The sequence below is a fragment of the Leuresthes tenuis genome, unplaced genomic scaffold, assembly GCF_036924035.1.
Source record: "Leuresthes tenuis unplaced genomic scaffold, fLeuTen1.0.hap1 SCAF_12, whole genome shotgun sequence".
NCBI classification, from domain to species: Eukaryota; Metazoa; Chordata; class Actinopteri; order Atheriniformes; family Atherinopsidae; genus Leuresthes; species Leuresthes tenuis.
In genome coordinates this window covers 21955887-21980560 of record NW_027325366.1, presented here as the reverse complement: position 1 = coordinate 21980560, position 24674 = coordinate 21955887, and the positions used below count along the sequence as shown (strand labels likewise).

At 39.7% G+C, this 24674-nt stretch overlaps 1 protein-coding gene across 4 annotated transcripts; it reads right to left on the bottom strand.

Moving 5' to 3' along the window:
- Positions 1-1790: 1790 nt before the first annotated feature.
- cobll1b (cordon-bleu WH2 repeat protein-like 1b) lies at positions 1791-24553 on the bottom strand. Of its 4 annotated transcripts, none has more exons than XM_072397098.1 (14): positions 24426-24553; positions 24123-24203; positions 9896-10084; positions 8498-8702; positions 8193-8418; positions 8005-8049; positions 7812-7906; positions 7375-7611; positions 7128-7257; positions 5152-5374; positions 4974-5059; positions 3378-4840; positions 2383-2505; positions 1791-2303 (listed from the first exon to the last, which is right to left on the bottom strand). In XM_072397098.1, exons 1-13 carry the CDS (start codon positions 24464-24466, stop codon positions 2419-2421), a joined length of 3108 nt encoding a protein of 1035 aa, XP_072253199.1. In that variant the 5' UTR covers positions 24467-24553; the 3' UTR covers positions 1791-2303; positions 2383-2418. The 4 variants fall into 4 exon arrangements, with proteins under 4 accessions (XP_072253199.1, XP_072253200.1, XP_072253202.1 ...); XM_072397099.1 differs by having other exon boundaries at positions 2397-2505; XM_072397101.1 differs by lacking the exons at positions 24123-24203; positions 24426-24553 and adding an exon at positions 21157-21236.
- Between the last annotated feature and the right edge of the window lie 121 nt (positions 24554-24674).

The window sequence follows — 24674 nt, the reverse complement described above, 5'->3', positions numbered from 1 at the left end:
CTCAGGATATCCCAGCTCTGCATTGGTCTTGGTGCTACTATAGAGGCCTTATAGGGCATATAGACATAGCATGAGCGTTTGCCAAGAGGACCATATTTTGTGCAATGAAAAACCCGTTCTCCAAGCCAATCATGTTTGTCTTGCAATTTTTGCTATTGCTTTTATCTCCTTAAATCTGAGGCATTTTTTTTATAAGTAATATGAAAAAGACCTTAGTTTAAGCAGTAACAAAAAGCTAACTGTAAGACTAAAGAATTTTGGACACTATGAAAGGAACCATAATTAAGTGTTCCTATTGTGCTGTCAATGAATGTACAATTAAAAACAAAGGCATGGACAAACAAAGCAAACAGGTTGCGCCAATATTGTTCACATCTGCACTATTTATGTTGCACTGAACGTGTTGCAAACAGTTCTTGAAACTGCAAACTGTACTACAGTAACAAAACTATTTCCACAGCAATGTTGTCTATATAGATTTTAACCTGAAAACATTTACAGTTTCAACTTGTTTCTTAAAGCAGAATTAAAGAAGTGCCTGGATATTAAAACCATACCCTACACAGAAAACAAGTCACCTTTTGCAATGCAGCACAAAGTTCAGCAAAAGGTTTGGCGATGTGGTGAAGAGAACCAAGACAATGTCATTAGAGGAAATGAGGAAAGTAAAAGAAAACTTGCTGCTTTTGAACTGTAAGGAATAACCTATTAGCTCTCTCGTTCTCTCTTTGCTTTGCTCTGTCAATTATGAAATGAAGATAATCTCTCCCTTTGCTCTGCACATTTTCTGAATCGGAGCACATTAAAGTGGGGATTGATTCTTTAAAAGAAATTAAGTCACTATAATGACAGTGTGTTTATCAGAATTATTCAGAGACTGAGAAGTACGTAAAATATGACCTAATCATTATCATCTCTGCCTCATTGATAAAGCCTCAGTCAGTCACCTCAGTCGTATTTTAGGTAAGACTTATTTTCAACAACTGTGGTCACAGTCACATCATAGTTCCCATATTTTCGTTATGTTCATATTCATTCACCACAATCATTTAAAAAGTTTTTGTGCTGTAAGGAAGAAGTGCTTCATCACAACTCCTCAGAGTATGGCACTTTGTTTTGGTCTCTCAGACGTTTCCGGGAAAATGTGTTTTTGGTTGCGAGGACAAGTTGACCCTTTTAGGGAAGCTTCCCTAAACACCAAGCAATATTGGATCAGTGGATGCAGTTTGTTTTTTTCCTACCCAGAAACACAGTCTCAACTGCACTTCAGGGATGTTTGTTTTATGAACGATGCTGGCTTTACAGGGAAATCGAGGCTAAGAGTCAAGGCCATCACAGCACCTCGAGTGGTGAGTGAAAGGGTTCTAAATATCTGTGTTGTGTTGGCATTGCTGTATGAAAGCATTTTATTGCAAAAATAATGGGGACACCAAGTCAAAAGTCAGCTAAGGGGGCTAACAGTCCTTTGTGTTAATACATTTGTTCACTAGGCAACTGAATATATCAATTTGTTGGTTTCGCTTTGTTTTCAAGTTTAAAATGAGTTGTTGCAATTCCCTGACCAGCAACAGGAGCTGTGCACTTCTCATCTGCTCCTCACTCCTTGGCAAGTCTTCAGAAATTCACTTTTACCAAACCCTCTCCTTCTCAAGAGGAAACTTCCTCCAGTTGTTCTGAAATAATAATAAACCATTTGGAGTTATGGATGCAGAGCTACTCAGAGGTACCCAAGATTAAGAAGGAGAAGGCTGGAAATGATCATACCAGGTCTACCTTAAAGGAGGGGCGAGTGACTGAATAAAAGCTTTATTCATCAATCACTCACTGACAAGAACTGTACACATCAGTGTATTTCTGCATACATTTTAATCAAAACTCTGCAATACTTAAAATATATCTGAAGAATAATCTAAGAAATATTCACCATACGTCAGTTCTGGTCTCTTTTTAACAAGTATTATTTAGATAATACATTTTCATAATAACACCCCCCCTCCCCAAAAAAAAAAATTACAGCTCTGGAAATGATTCTAATAATTTATAGAATTGTTCTCATCCAACATCACTGACCGCTCACAAGGCTTTGCATTAAATGCACAATAACCATCACATAAAACAAGAGAAAAGCATTAAAATATGCAAGAACATTACTTAATGATGTGAAAAAAAAAATTAATAAATGTCAAAATACATCATTTTAGGTTGGCTGGTGAAGACCACTAAAAGGAGGTACCACAAAAGACCGTTTCTTCTTTTGTGTCATGGGATAAAGGAAAACTCAAATTGGACAAGAGGAGCTTCTCCTGCAAGAAAAGAAAAACAAAAGTAGTGTTGTGAAAAATTTAAATTAAACAATATCACAGTACACTGGATTTTACTTACTGTGGATGATGTACCATAAGAGGAATGTAAAGACTGCTATGGACTGCTCTCGTTGGCCATTTCAAAAACGTCCTCTCTCTGGAGTGTGGAGCCATCAGTATCCATCTCTTTATTTTCGCAATCCTGAGATGTTAAATATAGAGACACAGGAATTACTGGAGACTTCCAACGCCCCTCGAGAGAACACATACCTCCTAGAAGCACCAGGAACATTTGGACAGTTTCCTTGCCTATGCACATTATGTAATATTTTGTGCGCACAAACAAAGCTCAGAATGTGCTATATGCTAATACACCAAGTTTGTTTATGGCTGAACAGCTTACATTGTACATGTACAACATCAAATCTTTTCATTGCATGGCAAGTGATATGTTGCACTGTCAGAAGTATCTGTGTATCTATGCAAACAACCGCCTCTTATCTGCCAACTAAATCTTGAAAATGAATGACTAAGTTCAACCATAGCAAGGAATATGGGTTCCCTCATGAAAAAAATAAAAAGCAACAGAGATAACAAGATAAGGAAAAATTATTGGTATTGCTCAAGTATTCATTGTCTCAATGTCCTCCTTTCATTCAACTACTTTGTAAAATAAAATAAATCATAAACATTAACCGCAACCATCTTGTCCATTCATTTCAAATCAACTAAACAGAAATGCAGAAAGCTTTTTAAAGGGCTGACATCTGACAAGCCCAGGCTGATTAAAGTCACTGGATCACAGAAGTGTCACTAAATGCTCTGCTACCTGTAAGTGAGTCATGCCACTGGTCACAGTGTAGCTGAAAAAATACAAATCAGAGCCGATGCCAAACATGAAAAAATTAAAGACGTGCTTTGGTCTGAAGTGCGGGGGCTCTTCTACTGAAGCATTATTATGCCTGTGTGTCAGCTGAAATAAAAAGAAGCTCCGACTAGCACCTGTGGTCTCATGAGCTTTAATTCTTAGTTAGATATTTTAGCGTCACCACGCAGCACTGCATCAGAACCAACCTTGAGTTTAGCTAATCCTTTTGACTCTCTGACTGATGAGTGACTTGTAATTGGAGAGATGGGTGGAGATGCGGTAAAGGGAGGTGACTTTGGCCTGTGGGAGACGGAATGGCTCCTTTTCACTGCAGAGGACACTGCCTGGGCAAAGCGGGATGGAGTTGCAGGAGAATAAGGTCTTGGAGCTGCAAAGCTCCTAAATTTGTCCAAGCTCAATCCTACAACTGGCTCTCTAGATGGCACACTACTTTGCCTTGTCATTTTCATGAAAGCAACATTCTTGTCATCTGGTTTGGGACTAAGCTGGACATTAGTGGCCCCTGCTGTCTCCTCCCGACACTGCACAGGAGGAGGTGGAGGAGGAGGGGGTGGCAAGGCTGCTCTCTCTGCTTTCCCTTGAGTCTCCTTGAGGCCAGAGCCAGGGCTGGCAGTAAGACTTTTCTCTGCAGCTGAAGTGACATAATACCCAGGTGTTTTTTTGTGCTGTGCCAAGTGGAAAGAAGTCGGTTTGGGTTTTGTTGCGGGTGGAATTTTCATCTCCTTGACCTCTGCTGGTGCTTGAGACGCTTCATTAGCCGAGGATGAGATCTTGTCTGTGCTGTGTAAACTCGTTGGTGATGAGGAATGAGTATATTCAGGTATACTTCCATTTACAGTGTGTTGCGTAGTAGTATTTGTTGTTGTAGTAGTAGTATTAGCAGTAGTAGTGGTGCTAGTCAGTAAGTCTTCCCTGGGTAAGTTAGAATGCAGCTCATTCTTTTCTTTTGAGACATCCGTCTGCTCCCTCTGTCCCGTCCTCTCTTCTGAATCAAGAGGACAAATATGAAGTCCCTCTGCTGGAACTTCAGGAGGCGTTTCCAGTGTCAGTGCAACTTCAAAATATCTTAGTTTCTCAAGAGATTTCTGTGGCACTATAGTGTATGTTGTCATCCCAACTTTGGGGATGTAGTCCCTCATCAGCTCGTTGGAAGGCTTGCGTTTTGGCTCAGAGTCTATAGCGTGTGTAGATGGCACTTTTGTTGCGGCAGGGGCACATGATGGTGAGTCTTGGCATGGTGAAGGCTCCGAGTTGGTTGATGAGGCACGTTGGAGGCCAGAGGGTTCCAGCTCCTCTGTCAAAGTGGACATGTCTTTGCTCCCTACAGTTCCTACATCAGTCACATCCCCTGATGATGGAAGTTTGTCCTTGTGTTCTTGTGGAGACACAGGGAGCCGTGAGAAATCTGTTTGCACTTCAGCATCTTCACCACTGGGACGCAATGTGCTGGTGGTCACTGAACTCTCCAACCTGTAAGTCAACTCCCGGAGGGTTTCAGTGTTTGTTTGAACAGAGGCCTGCGCCTCTGCATCCGGAGTTATAGGCGGAAGGAGGCTGCTAGCACTGCAGTCACCGTCAGCACTGTCAACTATAGGCTCCTCACAGATGGGTTGTGGGCCAATATCTTCAACCTGAGGTGGATCACCATCTGTAATTTTTTTAAGCGAGACATAAGTTAACACACACCATTACTCAAAATTGAGTATAATTGAAATATAATTTCTGGAAATGAGTTTAGAGTAGATATGAAGTATCCTCTTTTAATTTGAGGGAAAACATGCCTTTGACTGTCAGCATAGATGACTCTGTGGGATCAGTTTCCTTCGAACTCAGCAATGCAGAATCATTCAGTGTGCTCTGAAGCTGACTGAAGAAAAGGAAAACAAGCAATTACTAGCAAATGCTTATAAAATACATAAATAAATCAATAGATAAACATGCCTCAGCTCGAGTTCGTACTTGCCATCCGAGGACAGATCAATAGACTGATCTTCCCCACTGCCCTCCACTGACATCATGCTCGCCGTCTCAATATCCGGGGAAGGGGTATGCAGCGAGACTTCAGGTGACAAGTTGAGGCTGCTTTCCGCTTCCTGGGTGCTACCAGTAGTTGTAGATTTTACTGATGCAGTCGTCTCCTCTTGTTCCATAATCTCCTCCAGTGTGTTAGCGGTTGCAGTTTCTGTAAAACATTAAAAAGAAGAAAAATCATACGCTAAAAATCAGAAATGCTCAGTGTGCCATTATTTGTATATTATAATTACAGGTTAGCGGCCTGTATTAGGAGTATATATGAAAAAAAAAAAAAAAAAAAAGTGACATTAATTCTGTTGCATTATATTTTCCTACTAGCTTCATGAAAAGAAAAAAAAAATATATATATATAAAAGCACAATGTTTCAGTGAATACTTTTCCACTGAATTAACTTTTACATCTCAGCTTTTAATTTAGCACCAAAGGAAGCACGTCACAGAGAAGCAGAAGCAACAGGAATTTCAAGGCCACTTAAACAAAGCTTGCGGTTTTCAGCTTCTGATCTCGATCTGTACCCAGTCACAAGAGGCAATTACGGAAAGAGCGCGGGAGGTGATCCTTCTTGGGGGAAATTAATGTCGGAAACATCAGGAGCGGATAAACCCATGTCATAGGAATGACGACTGCCGTAAAAAATGTGAGGTTTTATCAATGTGATCTGGGGAGCTGTGTTGGGAGTGAAAGGATTCCGGGTTAGCGAGAAGCAAAAGAAAACCAAAAATGACAGTTATTTAGAATACAGCTTATAAAGGATCAACGAGAAAGATAACATCCCTACAGATGGTAATTAACCCCCCCCCCACCCACCCACCGTAACTTTAATCGAAATAACTGACTGAAATAACCAAATTTAGTTTTTTAGTGCTAAAGCATGTCAAAACCTAAGTCTAGAATGACTTAATTCTACTTCATGTAAAGATTTAAGACATTTTCTACTACTGGGCAAAATGGTTTCTGTTGACAGTGGATTACACAAGGACATATCTGGTTCCTGGAATATCAACACAGAGAGCCACAAACTTCTACAGACCTCAGATACAATAACACATTTGCACCATTTTACAACTGTGCATACCATCAAGAGCATGCGAGTGGGAGAAGTTTGTCTAATCTTCCCGTTATTGTCACAATTCTAGCAATAAAAACTGGCATAAACTGACTGCTTCATCAAATCTCAGTTAAAAATATTTTGACACACTTTCTTTAAATTGCCGTGTATACAGGGTGGGTGGCGTTTCCCTAACAGGACAATGAGTTCCCATGGGTCTACACAATCACAGGAAAGTAGGTCAAAACAACGCATTTTGGCACAACCAAGAGGAAAATGCCAAAGAACTTGTAACCAAATACAAAGCGTTTTATCAGACATCGTTTCTTCCAAACTGTTAATTATGGTTTGGAATTTAAAGAGAATTTATATCTTCAAAAAGGAGGAATGGAAGGCTAAAAAAGGTGCAGAAAATAATCAAAGTCAGAGAGGAGACCAAATGCTAAATGAATCTGAATGAAAAAGAAGAGGGAACACACAAGCAGAGCCGGAGTAACAACTTCTTATGCAGAAGAAAAGAAATTTCTGGAATTTTAAAGCTTACCAACTTCATTTAGATTAATAACTGGCCATGCTTTCAACGTTTGTGTCTCCTAACCATGCTGTAGCTTCAAATTAAGCACTTCACCATAACAACCACTAGGAAGCGCAAGAGTCAAATAAAACAAAAGCAGACTAAAGTTTTGAAAGGTTAAGGTACACACTTGACCAAATTTGAAGTTCACACCAAAACCAAACTGCTCCTAATTAAATCCCAAATGCATGAAAACGGATGACCAGACAGCCGCTTTGAGTGAAAGTATAAACTGATAGGAAATACTAACAAAAAAGCAAAAATAAACAAAGGCAAACCTTGCAAAGTTTCATCTAGAGAAACAGTTTCCTGAAGAAGAGCACTTGGGGATGTTGGGGGTGGAGGAGCCTTGCGTTTAGTTCTCTTCAGTGAAGACTCTGCTGAGGACCCTCGACTTACACCAATCATCTACTTGACAATATTTATACATAATCAATGCACATCAAAGAAATCATGATTAGAAATCAAGGATTTTACTTCAGATCTAACATCGAAGCCTCAACCTTATCTTAAGAGTCCACTTACCTGATCACTGTCAAGTTGGGTGTTCGGTTCACAGTCAGGTGTCTGGGGGGTGCTGAGGTCTGAGTGACAGCTCTGAGATACGAGGATCGGGGGTTGCGGCGCACGTCTCTTCTTTGGCACGTCAGTAGAGAATGTGGGAGAGCCGAGCGGGGATGAATTGGTGCAAGGTAAGGCCATACTGAGCGGTCGAGGCTTGCTCGCGAGTACAGGAGAAGCTGGAGCACTGGCTGTCGTTGGCTTTAAAGAGCAAACATCCAATCAGAACGTGATAAGAGGCCCTTTTCAGAGTCACACAGTGAATATTAACTAACGGCAAACCAAAGCCAAGAAACCGCCCTCTGAACATTTATATTTGCTTGCTGAAAAAGCAACACATTTGTCGTATCAGTGAATTCAATCAACATTGACATGCAACCGTTTTACCACAGAATATTTACCTGTTCAGCCTTTTTCTTGCTTTTTCGAAACATGCTGAAGAGGCCTTTGTTTTCTTTTTCTTTCTGATTTTTATCTTTCCCTGGTGTGACTTCACCTGGAAAAGCATATATGAAAAGTCACGACTGTTAGAAACATTCAGTCAAACATGATCGCGCTTTTGAAAACAATCTGCAATATGCAACAATGACATACCTGCACGTGTTGGGGAGCTCGAGCACACAGCAGAAGCAGGTTGTCCTGCAGAACCAACAAGCAGCATATTCAGTTACAGACAAAACGCAAGATGAGTGACAGGATGCGATGTACTACACAGAATATATGCTAAACCACAAATTTTATGTATGCATTTGGCTGCAGGGTATGACCACATTAGAACTTACCTTTTGTGTCCCTTGCATAAACCTCCCGTATTGCGTAATCATTAAGCGAATTGGACAAGTCTAAAGGGACCGATGACTGGATGTCTCTCAACAGAACTGTGGTCTCCGCGTTGAATTCACATTTCTCACAGATTGCTGGTAGGTGTTCAGCAAGGGGAACTCTAGGATTTACTCGTAATATTGTTTTCTGGGACTTTTTGTAGTTTATCACCATCCGAACAGTTGCCTAAGGAATAGGAGAGACAATTACCATTTATTTGGCCATAACAACAAAAAGGTTTTGTGTACCCTCTTCAACACCGTACCTCGGGCATCTGAGGGGCCATCTTCTTATTTTTATCCTCTCCTTTAGGTTTCAATATGATCTTTTCTGCATCCAAAGTTCCTATGAGAGCATTGGGTTTGAGCTTGATATTGTTGCTGTTCGCAGTGACCAGTTCTAAGGTGTGGCTTGATGGATTCAGGTGATACTTTGCGCAAAGTGTCACCAACAGATCCATTAGGGGTTTGCTGAAAAGGCACATAGTAAAAAGCAAAAATAAATAATCAATTAATTCAAGTAAAGACAAATAAAAACAGGAAAAAGAAGAAACTTTGTAAAATATTAGAATAAAACAGAATTAATTCCTCAGGTTGCAGTAAAATTTTAGATTTTTTTTTTACATAAAAATTTACTTGAAACTTGCCTGACTCATTCATATTTTCTAATTTATCAATACAATTTAAGAATATAGCCAAATATGTTAACTAGCATATCAATTTCCAAAAAGGGGACTTTTAAAAAAAAATGCCCCATTTTGTTCAGCTAATCCTTCAAAGCATTAAGGTGTTCTGTAGCTAATACTATAAAACTGAGGCAAGCAGAAGTGGGAACCAAAGAATGTTTGTTGAATAGAAGAGAAAAAAAAATGTCTGTTAAAAGAAACTTATTAAACAATTTCATAGAAGGGTACATGAACTGATGTAAAAGCTGAAAGAATGTGTGGAAACAACAGCACAAAGTACACGTACAGTAATGTATAGCGGCAAGATATTTCCTGAAACTGAGGGTATGGTTAGAACATAATACTTTAGCTCAAACACCAATCTATTGTATATTCAACCTGGACAGGTTTACATGAGAAACAGTGAATCTCTTCAAACTAGATTAAATCACAGACACTTCAACAGTTACATCTAAATAACTGCATAAAAACCGTTTACATTGGGAGAAATATCTTTATCTTAAGTAAACTCCTCTGATGGAGAGTGAACTGTGAGACGAAGAAATACACGCAGACTTTGCTCTGCAACACTGACATTTGGGTATGCAAACACAGGTTGAGCTGACTGGGTGCTACGGTCCTAGTTGAAGTATTTAACGGGGTCATTATCTCATAGTAGTGTGCAAAAGTGAGAATTCATTCATTTTTAGAAACACATGTATTAATGCCCAAGAGTGGTAACAAAAAAAAAAAAAAAATGAATGCAGTGCAATACTGCTCCAGTGCACACTAAAACCACAGAACTCTGCAACTCCACCCATATGACTCAGTCTGATAAAAGCAGGATGTCATGCGACTTAATCTGTCATCAGGCTCATGATGTGGAGCTTAAATGAGCAAGTGCAAAGTGGTGCTCTTGCTCAAACTGTAGAAGTGCATGTGCATGATCTCACACACCCTTATTTGGAGATAAGGATTCAGATTTGAGTCCAACTGTACCTTCCGTGAACCACCGTCATCTTTTCCACTCCACCAGGTAGCACCACTGTGAGGGAGAGCTCTTTATCAATAAGGTTCTCCTTCTGGTCCATTGTTAAATGAGGGTTTCCTGGGTGCCACTGGGAGAATCCTGGAGAATCCAGCCTCTTCAGTCCTGGCGGGGATGGGGCTTTGCTTTTGGTCGACACCCTGCAGTTGGAGAGAAAACAAAATAAAAATGTCATCTACTCTTAAATGTGTTTAGTATATGACCATTGTTTTGAAACAGAGGGACAAATTAAAATAACATTTAAAAAGGAAACCGAGATTGGGTTTTATGAACAATATTCTGAGGAAAACAAGATTCCACCATGTTTTTTTTCTTAATTTTCTCTTAAAGTAGTGGGTCTGTAACACTTAAGAATTCAAGTCCACGTTGCACACAAGTCACAAGACATCTGAATGGATGGATTTACTTATTGAGTCTGAAGAGAAGTGAGCAAATGAACAAATGATATAAAAAACACAAGAATTAGTCATCTATTGTGGTCACTGTTAAATCTTTAAGTTCACGGAATGGGGCATTATAGCGTAGGGCACGTTCAAATCGTCATTTATGCAAGTCACTTGGAACAGCATTCGAATGGATAAAAGCATGACAAGCAAATCTTAGTTCAGAGGTGTGTTTTAACTGTTTGTCAAGACTTTACATTCCTGGAAACTACATCAGTAAGAGGTGGGAGAGAGCAGTAGCAGTTGCAAGAGTTTACAGGCTACTGTACACACACACATTCACACGGACACAAATAAATCATAGACAAGCATTTTGCCCCCGTTTTTCTGTCAGCTGGCCATCTGTCAGACTTGCATCTGAAATCTGCGACACAAAGTATTTACGATAATTACACCATTTCCATAATGCAGTGTTTTGGACTACAAACAAGAAAATGTTTTCTTTGAACAGGGCCGTCATTATGGGGTTTAAAGATTAGCTGCGACACATTTTGTTTCGTAGCACCACTTCCCCAAAATGGAAAACAGCAGATGTTATGACAAGAAACGAGTGTAAACACTAGAGCACATCTTCAGTGAGCCCATGGATCCCAAACATTGGAAACATTCATGTGTCACTTCATTCAGTCAGAGTGCGTGCACACACACGCATGCACACACACACACACACACACACACGCACACACACAGGGAAGGCTTTTGCAGACCCAGTGCTCTGAATTACGGCTTGCAAAGTCTCACGTGGGGGCACTGCTTATTCAAACAGAGGAATCCGAGCAATGCAAGGTCACAGGCTCCACTGAGGCACATCTACTGAAGGATTATTAGTATGTGGGCGGACGCCGTTAAACGCTTATATGTTTACACACACCAAGACAAATACTCGCTGCTACATTGTATATACTGCATACATATGTCAAATTGATTCTTTTTTTTTTTTTTTTTTTTTTTTTTTTAAAGCCACTGAAGTGCAAACTGTTCAAATATCCTGCATATAATGAACAGCTGGGAAATAGAGGTATTTTACAACCAATATAAAAACTAAAACAACTTGATCTCATTTAGGGGATTGACCCAACTCCAGCCCAAGGCTACAGAGTGAGATCGAGACCTCAAAGATTCAGCCTGCTGGTTTGCTATATGCTATTATACATTTGTGTTCAAATTTTCTAGTGAGAGTCTCATTATTTTTCTTAAATGGAACACAAACAGCCACAATGTTTTACAAGAAAACAACAAGTGACTGTAACCACATAGCATTGCATGGTGTTTTAAAAATATTTTTAACATTTCATAACATGTCCTTTAGTTTTTAAAAAATATATATATATATATATATATATATATTTATAGCATTAGTTTCCTTGTTCCTAAAGCAACTATATCAGGCTGTAAAATTCAGGAGCCTTTCTTGAGCTGATCATATGATCATTCGTCAGCCAGACTGCAGGCTGTCCAGTTGCAGAGGAACATATTGGGAATTTTTTAAGAAAACACTTCTCCAGCAACAGGAAAGCAAGCAAGTGCAACACAGTGCAAACACAAATTAAAATGTGTTCATTACTGATCCAAAAGCAAAGTCATAAAGCCGCGCCATCTAACAGATACAATGACCAGCAAGCCCAAATCATCTGCCACGAGTTATTGAGCATGTCTTTGGATGTTCCGTTCTTCTGTGTCACAACAACAAATTTAAAAACCTGCTTGAAACAAACTTAGATAAGTAAATACAAAATAAATCCAGCAAGAATCTTACTTACTTCTCTCAGACCAACTTGGACTGAAGCAGCAATTCCTAAATCCATTAAAAGTAGTTTTGTGTACAAAGTCCTTCCAGTCTGCCATAGCTTCAAACCAGCTGTTTATTAAATGGTGTTGCAAAACTTGAGCTCTTACGAAGCACTGAGACTATTGCTCTTGTGAGTTTACAGCCAGATCAGTATTATTTAGTCAGGCAAACATTACTGCTTTGCACTTAAAATACTGAGCTTTTGTTCCAGTGCACCCTAATAAAAATCATTCAACCTTAAGCAGGGTTTCACATAAGGTCAGACAGTAGCCTACATAAAACCATATAAGTAAGTACTTATACTCTTCATATATTCCAATATTTAGTGGCATCATATCTCTCTAAAATATCTAGTTTGTGTATGCAGTCCATAATTTAATCAATTTGTGCAAGTCTCATCTTGTTAAACCCAACAGTCAAGGTTGAACATGAGTGAACAACACTGCATACTCTGGAGAGATAGATACTTCAATAATCCCGAGGGAAATTCAAAGTAGATTTTATGGCATTTGTATGTTTTAGCCTTCCATTTCTACCTTTTCAGACCAAGTAAGATAAAAGTAAAGAAAGCTGCACACAAACAAACAGCAGCCTAATCCAACCCACACAAACTGTGTGGGCCATCACCTGCGTTTTTCAGATCTTTATGGGAATGAGTTAACTTGACCTTAAAGAGGAGGCTTCCTTTAAAAAAAATAAAAAGCTGTTTGTTTCTTTTTCAAAAGTTTGACATTCATAAGGGCTGCTTCTAGGGCGCAAGAATGCAAACACCTGTTGGAGTTGTGGGCAGAGAAACGCAGTTCAAAAGACTTAGGGAGAGACCAAGCCCATCATTTTGCGGGATGGGTCCTGATAGAGCTCATGATGAAGGGACAAGGTTTTTCAGCAACACAATATTAACCATTTGCTTTCATGTTAAATCCTCAAGAGTGTTTGAGCCAAGTCCATGGAAGCAGCAACCACCCAAGTGGAGGATTTGGAAGCGAGGATCTTTTTTCCATTAACAAATTTCAAGAGGCACAGGTGGAGAGTTAAAACAACACTAGAGAAGTTTGTGAACCTTAAAACTATGTACTTCTGACTCCTTTTGAAGTAAACTGACTTTTTAAATGCACATTCCCAGGCGTAAAACTGCCCAAGAGGGGAGGCCCTGTAGGGCCTAGATTCACAGCAGTTCAAGACCTTGGCTTCCAGCCCTGCTCAACACTGTTCTGCTTTACAGTCACTTGATATTTTTGTGGGCTTTCGATGGCGTCTTTGTGGCCTCTTCAACATGTCAAAAATGAATAGATAATGCGCATGGATGTACATTTGCAGGGCTCGCACAGAGATTTGACAGCAGTGTTACATCCTGCAATTGAAGGGGGAGCTAAAAAGCAAAATATTTGCCAAATTCGAGTGTTATTTTAAGTCTCAGTATGAAGTTAAATCTTACAGTTTAAACTGAGCTAGCATGTTTGCATACAATGGAGCATTTTCACAACTTTGAATATACAAAATATAATATATACACAGTCGATAGCATTAGTAGTGCAAGATGTATTTTACTGAAAAATATATTTAATGAGCAGTTTCTAAGGGTCAATGTGGACACCTTTGGAGATGATACATTCTTTCTTTTGAAATGACTGCATTGCAGATTGCACACAGACTGAGGTTTCCCCAAATAAAATAATATAGTTCAATGCCATCTCTCCTTTGTCATTATGAAACAAAGTTTAAAAAAAATAATAAAATCTGCATTATATTTTGGTCAATGTCCTTCTCTAAATGACTTGCGCTGGCATTCAAGTTGAATAGGTTGAAAGTGAATAACTTTATATTTGGCATGTGTGGGTCAAGTTTTCTATATCGGTTGTCAGCGCTGTGTTTTTGAGTCCGTCTATGGTCACACCCTCTGAAGATTGTTTTGAAATCCAGTTTCACATTAATGTTCCCAGATAACTGGAAACAATGTCAACCTGTCATCGTTTCCATCAAACAAATCTAGTCAAACCTGTTCCAGTTATAAACTACCTGGCTAAATTTAAGAGGATAAAAGGAGAGCGATGCACCTCCATGACCCTGACTATTCACATATCCATTCAGATTTACAGTTTCAACAACAGCAGGAACCCTATTTAAATTGATAGATTACAAGTTAAAGAAAATAATAGCCAACATGTGTAACAAAAGGAATACGGAATTAAGCGATTCAACCTTTAACAAGAATAACATTTAAATAATAATCACTCTCGCAGTTTTGGAGCATGTGAGGCAATTCAATCCTTTTACCTACAATGATTACATTAAAATCCATTTGTGATTAAACCATCTTAAATCTCTAATTGTCTGGATTCTAAGAAGATGACTCACTGCAGTGCAAAGTTTAGGGAGGTGCAGTTTGCAAAAAAAAAAAAAAAAGTCACCATTTACTAAGAAAACATCCTCGATTGCCAACAGTGCAGCTTCATATGGTGTGAGAAAATGTCTTCATCATTTGCAAACATTTGGCATGCATGCTGAGCACTTTCCACATCACACTGGCAGACATGCGTTTGTGTAATAGTTGAAACACAAGCAGCGACTCAATTTGAAAACTATCAAAAATCATTGCAGTGTGTGCAATCTGTCACTTTTTATGTTAAGTCCTAAAAACCAAAATTGGGTTTTACAAAGCACAGAGCAGTAAGGGATTTTTTAGATGAACAACAGCTGCCAGACTGCAAACCGCTAGTGGCGGACCACCACAAACAGATTCATTTGAATGACATGTAAAAAGAAAAGTTAGCTAAACAGACATTTACACTCCGCCCTGGTGCCCAAGGACCTGATTTCATGGTTCAGGCTGAAACTTTTCCTTTCCCAACACATTTTATGAAGTATTGTAAAATTGGGCACTGGTCATCTTTCATTGGCATTTCACTAAACAAAATATTTCACAAAAAGGAAACAATTTCATAATGTTGTGTTCTCTAAAGAATCTTTTTTAAATTTTTTTATTTGCTGCTGTGAGAATTTGTTGAGTTAACTGAAATTGCCATTCTGTTTTTTAGAAAGTGTATTTTCTGAGTCGTACCGCGCGGTCTATTTCGTTGCGTGTCGGATGTTCTTTCGATGAAAAGTGGTCTCGTTTCTCTCACTGTGGTTGACAGTTTTGGTGTTGTGTTGGCTCCTCGCGGTCTCTGTATATCTGAATGTGAAAGCCCAAACAGGAGAATTTAATCAATTGGTATGGAAAAAAAATAAACAACGGCCATAGTTTGTACAGCCGTTTCATCACGGAAGCGAGTTCAAATCAAGACACCTCGAGCAGGTGACGGACACAGAGGGCTTGCATTTTCCATCCAGGCCTGTGTTGATCTGTTGCTGAATGAGAGACGACATGTTGCAGCTTGACTGTGCTGATGCCTCACTCACAGGCTTTCCCTGGGAGGTCTGACAGTGACAAACAAGCCTTTTCAATACCGCAGAGCATGCTTGACAGACATGATCATAGACCACACTACAAGGAAATAACAGGCCTGTTGTCATCGTGTCATTTCTTACACTTTGTCACGGGGTGATCTCGTGACCAGTGGAAACAAACAGACTGAAAAGCTGTGTGCACAACGGTAAATAAACACTGCACGCTAAGCTGCTTCATCAAACTGGCCTTCTTGTTTTCAATGCAACCAGCAGCTGATCTGGGGTTTGAAAATTAGCAACATTATAAACAGATGTGTGAAGAATGGACGCAACCTAAAAGTGTTGAAATCTATCGTGTCCAATAAATAAGTTGGTAAAAATAAGCATATCTAGTGTAAGATTAATTGAAAAGGGAAATAAAGGTTTTAAAGCTTTACATTCACACCTGCTTGATGAGGTTTTTAGTGAAAAGTCTACTGAAAGCCTCCAAAAAGACAAAGGGAAAAGAAAGTGCACAATATCCAGATGCTTCCTCTTGTGTGAACAAAAAAAAAAAAGAATGCTTCAAATACTTTTGATTAAGTGTGAAAAAGACAAAGCAAAGGGAGTCGAAAGAGTTCTGTGCTTTGTAATTTGAAAGCAAACTGAAACTCAGCAGAAATCAACCAGCTGAACAAAGGAAAATCCCACTTCCATTCATTCCCTTACACTCTATTCCAGGTGGCACTACTTTTAACCAGAAACAGTTTCAACATTGCTCTCAAGTTTCTTCCATCCAATCAATTAAACACCCTACATCAAATGTAGCAATCGATCAAATGGGAGTGACTCAGAAAGAAAACCAGACAAATTCAGAATTCTTAGGTTCCTCTGGGGTAGAGAAAATATGAAGGATCAACATAAAATACCTTCTGTGGTATGCTAGCAGCAGCTGGGTAGAAGTATGGCCCCTTGGGGAATGGTGGGTTTGGGAACAAAGAAACAAACAAGTGCTTTTCATCTTTTTTTTTTTTTCATAGAAGTCTCTCTCTCCTCAGTCACACTTTCTGACAACACCCAGATTATTTTAAGAAAGAGCCAAACATTAAATACTCCACTGACCAAAACACCACACAACTCAACTAGCAATACCTCAGCTGTACAGTCAAACACGCAGGCTTAAACATGCCAAAGGGAGGCAAGTTCAACACACCCACCACTTCAAGTCAGGACCAGCAGACAGTTAGAGGTCTGAGTGCAAAAAAATGTGTACACAAAGGCCCCATTTAATATTAAAAATGTCCTGCTGCAGCCCTGATAACACTACTGAAAAACAAATTTGGAGAGCAGGTGACAGATCTGCTTTGCCTTTCACTTTGCTAGCATTTCATTCGACACTCTTACCTTTCTACCCAAGGTTGTTCCCGCTCACATCATTTCCACTCCTTCCACTTCACGCTGTGTTCTCCCATGAGTAGTCAGACAGACTAAGCTCTGACGGTATAGCTTTAAAGGGCCCACCTTAATGCCACGCCCAAACCCGTGACATCAGAAATCTGTCTCCTCTACCTAAATCCTGCCAGCCCTCTTACTGTGTCTCCCTTAAAGCTCCAGCATACAGTGTGCTGGCAGCACCCCCCGCCTCTCCGGGTCATGAGCAGAAAGGTAAGCAGCTTTGCCTCCCTTTGCAGACAGGACCTGAGGGTGGGGCCAGTGGGGCAGCAGCTCACTAACACGCACACTGCAGCGTGTAGGCTCCCCGCTCTTAGACAAAGACTGGAGTTAATCTCATGTATGATCATGTTTGATCCTTTTATTCTACTCATGCAGCAATGATGCAATTATCAGAGTAAACATTCAAGGGAAGTCAAGAAGGACTCCTGATCCAGTCATTGTCTCCTCACATGGTTAAAGCCATTTTGGAATCCTCCCCACTCTCTAATTTAATCAGGCAGTCCTCCTGTGTTTGCTTTTCATTATGAAATACACTGCCAACGGTTTAAAACAACACCTCACCTCTGCAGAATTGACACACTCTAAAACCACGTTAGAGGATTTAGATGGTTGAGCGAAACCATAATGATGTTAATTCTAGGCAAACAAAAAAAAAACTACATGATCACTACCTCTGTGGAAGCAACCTGGTAGATTTTCCTTCAGTTAAAGAAGGTTGGCAGAAAACCTGAAACAAAATCTGTCAGTTTTTACACATAATTACTGATAACTGTTTAGCTTCTAAATATTGTGACATAATATTCTAAAATCTCTATATATACAAGTTGCCTCAATTACAGAGCACACAATTAAAACTGTGCAGTTACATCCTGTATGTTTATGTAAAAAAAAAAAAAAAAATTCTTACTTCTTTTAGGAGACTATACTCTCCCTGGTACGGAAGCAATAAATTTGTCTTTCCATTATGAAATAAGTGTTCATTGCCAGGTCTTTATCAGTTCTTTTACACTGTCACTGATGAATGTGTAACCCAACAAAAAACACCTCCAAATACCATGAAATGATAAGAAGAGAAGAAGTGAATGGAGATGTCAGCGGCCTGGAGAGGAAAAGACAAGAAGTCACGCAGAGGGATTCTGACAATCATTACATCTCACATCATTTCTCATTGATATGTACATATCTACCTCTTGAAGGGAACGTTTTTCAACCTGGGGCCTATTTTGGCCTTGCATTTACGTGTGTTATAATGCTAGGTAAAAAAATCTCTGAAATCAGACTCATTCTAAGAGAGAATTACTATGCTGGACAACTCCTAAACAGCTGCAATGTTATATAATGTCAATGGCAAAGTAAAAGTGTCTGCTTTTGTAACTGACAGGTTCAGATTTTTACTTTAAGTGTCTGACTACATCATGGAAAAGATGTCTGCTGAATTTCCACCAAAGGAAGACTCTCACTTCTCCTTTAGCCAACCAGGAGGAGTGTAGTAATGTTACAGAGTTGGGCTACAAGACCTAACTTTCAGACAAACAGTGGTTTGTGTTTGTGGGTTTCGAAGCTGTGTTTTCAAAGCTTCTCTGATTAGAAAAGCCCTGACTGCTCCAGGTTTGATTCCCATTCAAATGAAATGGACTTTTACAATTTCTTAAAAATATATATTTTTTCAAACTTAAGTCAGAAAGTTCTCACTCTGAAATGATCTGGAAAGTTAATTTTTCTTTTTTGCAATGTTGAAATTATCATCAAAGGTCCAGATTTTAAAATATTTGTTTCGATCAAGTCTCATTTTTTCATGTTGAAATATACAATTTCAGAAGACTTTTAAGACAAAACATAATTGTCTAAATGCAAACGCTGGACTTGCAAAGTCCAGAAAAAAAATCTGTATAAAAAAGTTTACATTTACTAGTTTTCCCCATTTGTCTGTAGTTTCTAATTGTTTTTTATTTCTATCCATTAAATGTTGACAGTAATACCGTTAATCTTGCCGGTGTTTCCCCCTCCTCGTTATGTCTAACATGAGGTCACACTTTATCCACATTCATCAAGCTGCAGCCTTCCCTACCACATCTTCCCTTATAAGCTCTCAGTTTTCTCTCAAGTCTCTCAGTGTCTATAAACAAATGTTTGGGCTTCCCTCACAGTCAAGCTGTCAGTCAAATGCCACAAAAATATTTAATTAAAAAAGGGGAGTTTCACCTTTGTAGATGGATGCAGAGAGACATACTCAGGCTACGGACACTGAGCTAATCACCTGCCAAAATCAGCCTCCTTCCTGGTCTCTGATGAGGGCAGACACCCTCACACTCAAAAAGCTGTCCTCATACTCGACCTCCTGCCAATTTGATAAAGGAGCTGAGAGTTTACCCCTTCCCACTGAAGTCTTGGTACACCACCATCTGTTACCCACTACTCATTGGTATTTGGCAGCCATATCCTGAACCTCCCCACTTTCACCTTAAAGCCCCCCTTAAACACCAAATCCTTCAACTCTTTTGGCCTTCATCCTTATCTGCCTTCTCTTTCTAACATATCTATGCTCAGTCATACTCATAACCACTCCTGGTATCTTACTCAATCATCTTTAAATCATCTTATCACATGTTTCACTTAAAGTTAAACTTTGTCTACGCAAGAATTTTCATGTGTCACATTTCACAATTAGAAAAAAAAAAAAGAAAAGCGAAAGGCACAAGGGGTGGAGAGTTGGGGATTCTGAGGAAAGACAAAACACAGACTCTGAGCTCCAGCTGGTAATCTGGTGAGAGTTCACTCACATTAAGCACAAGTTGTTGTTTTTTTTAAAGGCCTGGAAAGGCTGTTACTTCATAAGCAATATGGGATGGAAAGAGATTAGAAAGAGAAAGAGCACAGGGGCCCAATGAGAACTTCCCACCTCCTATTTGTATTGTTTATTAGCACAGGAAAAACATTTTCTTTTTCACTTTTTCCCACAGCAGTTTCTTGCACAAATCTGGTCAACCTTCAAGTCACAGGGTGTCCCTAACATCATTATGTTGGAGTACTGATAGATATCTGAAAGACCAGACTTGAACTTTCATGACCTGCCCCATTTGAACTCATTATTCGTCAAAAGCACACTCTGCTCCTGCAAGATATGATGTAGAGTGTATAACATAAAGCAGAAGTAAAGTAAGCTTGCAAATCAGCATATCTTTCAGCAAGTTAGATTCTAACACTTGAGATCATTCATCGAGATTTCTCAACATCATTCTGGTCGCTGAACTGGGGTCCGCCATGGTACATTACCCTCACCTTATCTCCATGCAGCTCAAATATTTTCCCTCTAAACATTGCACCATAATGAACCCATGGCTGTGCACCGACAAAAAAAAAGGGCAGCTAAACATAAAGAAGAAACACAATGCATGTTTTAGTCTGTGCACAGTTTTATACAAATACTAAGAGGGGGGTTGTATAAGAGGTTGTTTGGGTCTTCAGAAATTCTTTTCCAGTTCCAGTGCACACAATAACCCCACACAGTCCTGCTCAAACTGCACAAAAACGATAAGGTACAGTAATTCCCTCTGGTCTCTGGTGACTTGACCAAATGTGTGCTTTTCTAGGCGGGGCTAACATTCAGATAACATAACTTAGTGATAGAGAAAGTGTCCCTGGAAGGCATAATTATAACCATCACACTGTGTCCCTTCATTTGGAACAATGCAACATTGTCCACAGCTCGGCATCTTTCAATGGCACAACAGCATGTGTTTTCATCTTTTGCTGATCACATGAACTGGAGTTTCTCAAGTGAACATGCTAAGCGGTTCTGCGCTAAAACAGGCCCATTTATTGAGTCACTATTGGTGTAAAAAGAGTATTCTGTTTTGCACAGGCCTACAGATCAGCAATCCGAAATATGAATGTAATTTCTCACATACGATCTCAAGGCAAGCACAACAGCCCTTTCCTAAACTTTCAATCTCGCAGACTGAGGAGGAATTGCACATTTCCTTTAACCTTTTGTCTAAAACAGAGTGACATGTTAATATATTGAATTAGCAGTTGCGAGTTACAATTGTGTCGTTTTAACTAAATCAGCACCTCAGCGGCCTGGAACACAAGGAAATACAGCTGGGCAGACAAATTGTGTGGATCTTGAATATAAAGTAGCTCAGCGTCTTTTACTTACTAATACTCGCTGTGAGTGCCAACGTCCTCACTGAAACTCCTACGTCTGCCTGTTTCTGTCACACTGTTGCTCATTAGCTTCCTTTACTCTTTGTTAAGAACTGATAAGGTTCACAGTTTGATATTAGGCAAATTTTGAAAAAAAATCGAACCAATGCTGCAAAGACCAAATGTGTGAGTGCTGCACTGGCTTGAGACAATATCAGAATCACAGGAATACTGACAGTGCCATCTAGAGAACCATAGCATGGTGTGCACTTTTGTATTCACCTTCCCTTTGATGCCAGAGCACTAGCTTAATTTTGTATTTATGATTTGGCATTTGCGAAAAGGTGTTTAATTTCTTGTGAAACAGATCCTTGGAAAACTCAGCAATGCCAGCCAGGACTGGCTGGCCTCTATCTGTAAATATCTCATCTAAACAAGACAAACACTGATAATGAAGGTCAAGCAAATCGAGCCAGTTTGTTCTTTTGTCACATGAAATTTCTGAATGTTATTGGAGATATGCAAAATTTCCTATTGAGAGTGCACAAAGGACTAATTCAAGTGAGGTCATTGTGAATGTTACACAGGCTGAGAGTGGGAGGCATTCAACTGTCATGGCCTGAAAAAGTGCATAACAGAAACAAAGAGGGGCCAAGTCTTCCAGTCTATTTAGCCGGTGTACAATCAGGATCTGTGCAACAAATCCATTCACACAGGCTGTGATCAGCATCAATAATAGCTAAATGCATAACCATAACATCCGTGTTAGAGATTAAAAGAAAAATAAGGTATAATAACCAAACCGTGCTTAGTAAAATTCCTGACTGTCCATAAAGAAGTCTGTGCTGGTGTTTACGGTCAATGCGTTGGCTTCAGAGTCGCAACAAAGACGACCCATTATTCCCTGTTCCCTGGATTTTAGCCACTAAGTCTGTTTTGTGCCTCTGACACGGGAAGCAACTTTGAGATAAAACTTTGCTGTATACAAACAAGTAGTCGCTCATCGCTGCTTGAACTTTAATCCTGATTTTCCTCTTACTTTCTTCCATCTAGTGGGTAAATGTTTTTGATTGACACTCTTTACATTCGCCTTTTGAAACCCAGAAGATCTGAGCGTGCTCTCTGAGGGCAGGGGGCTGTCAACCCCATAACATATCATCCTAAATGAAGACAGCCTTGTTGTTTCTGGTGGTAACTACAAGGAGAGAAAATGTGATACGCTTTAGTCTATTCCAGGCCCTCTGATTTTTCTACCTTGACTTTGGTTGCTATGCTTCAACTCCACATGCCTGCATTCTTCAAATATCTTAGTTTCAGCTGTCAATCTTGCCATAGTTTTCATCTGTACACACTTGTGAACAGCTGTGCCTTTGGATTGCCTGAAACAGCTGTGGGATTCACAATGCCTTAACTAATTCCACATTCTGCCCTGAAGAGAGCCAGCCATGTGAGATCATAGTTTAAGGTGTGTCCAATTAGCAGGGCCAGCTTCAAGCGTTGCCAGAAGACTAAATTAATATGATTCTTGCTGGACAGTTGGCAATGTCAAAGCAATGATTATGATTAATGTAATACATTTTTTTTTAAAAAGTCCTTCTTCAAACGCTATCAATAAACATCACTTTTTAACACTATCAAAAGTTAAATGATATCTGCATGTGCTTGTGTGCCAGTAACAACCCTGCTCAAAAAAACAACCAGCCAAGTGTTTCTGGCAAGGTCAGTGTTTGGATAACAAATGAAGCCTAACTTGAGGAGAGGGGGCGCACACATGAAAATCTTCACATGTGACTGCATTTGAAAAGGGGAAAATCAGCAGGTTTACTCACCCCAAATAAAGGAAGCCAAAAATAAGAGAGTGAATATGTCTTCCCCCACACCCCGGCAGCATATGGAGGAGTGCGGTTTACTTTTTCAAATAATACTCAAACCACAGAGATAGAAATAGTCTGCTACTCTCTGCTGCCAAGGAGCGTGGCTGTGCTCTCAGATTACACAATATTTATGAAATACGATCAAAACTCACACCACAAGGTTTTTCGTTTATTTGACTTTATTTTTTTCAGTTATCTGAATCTGAAAATTATTTCTACATTTAGGAAAGTACAGTACTGCAGGGCAGGACTGGAAACTTTGCACAGCTATCATGGAGCGCAAGCTTGGAAACCATCATGTGCTCAAAGTCTCCTCTCACCTCAAATTGAAATCTCAAAATCTCGGCAAATCGCCCACGAATGCCAAAAGAGTGAGCAGTGACTGTAAGAAAGCCCTGGAAACTCACTCACCCCTTTTTTAATGATTCCAACCACTGGAATACAAGCAGCTGACATCATCTCCAACTCTACAGACCAAAAGTGATGGGAAATTCCATTATGTCAAACACTCCCGGCACCTCTTTACTGCATCTTATTTTACAGTTAGACACAATGAATCAGTGCACAACAGACGGCACGATTTCCACAACAGTCATCAGCCTCATCACAGGGACTGAGGGGGCTGAATGTTTTGCCCGCAACATAGTTCCCATGACCCTCTACATATGGTCGAGGCAAATTCTCAGTAAAAGTCTGAGAGCAGGAAATGAGGAGAGTTCAGAGGTCGAAACGTCTACAACAACTGTGACTCCGCTGAGATGTACTGAGTGAAAGGAATGTTAGTTTAAAGTTGGTTATGCAGATGCATTGTGTGACAAAGGTGGCATTATGCACATGTCTTAGACACCTGAGAAAACAGTTGGTTATGTGCTGCCTTTTGCTGACAGCAGCCCATAGTTAGTTGCTTTTTTATAGTTGTGCAGAAAGAGGGAAAAAACAAACACTTCCCCAACCTAAAGAAAATAAGTAGAAATCTTAAGCTGACTTGAAAAAAGAATTATTAATACCACTCGCAGAGAAAGGGTCCCACGAGATCTTAAATCACGTTCCTTACCATCAACAAGTAAAACACAGTTTACAGCTGTTTTTCTAAATGTGCGCATACCTCTGAGTGGAGCTCCGCGGATGGGACTGGGATCCATGATCATCCATGACTAAACTCATCGGCTTAACAAAATCCCTCGGACTAGTTAAACACAAACAAAAAGCACAATTCATTTTCAGTGAAAGTTACCATGCTCAAATGTGACAAAGGCTGCTCGAACTCGCTGCTGTCAGTGACACAAACGGGCAAATACCGAAAATGTGGGCGAATCCCACATGAGGTCATCAGTTTCTCAGTCTTTCTTACTGTTTCTTTCTTCTTCACAGTGGAGATGACGCGCGTTACCTGTCGCGTTTTACCTACCATGGATGCGGTTGGTTTTCCAAGCAGTTGTCAACTTCCATCAGTCTTCAACAAGGTGTAGACAGCAATAAACAGATTTTGTCTTGAACGATAATGTCTCTCTGAAGTGTGTTAAGCGCCTTTTTGGACACCATTCCAGTAAATTTATATCCCCTTACCCTCCTTCTTTTGAGCCCCGTATGATCAGATATGCATTATTTCCCTCCTGACACTGCAGCCCACCCAAACTGTGCCAACTTCCATCTGTAC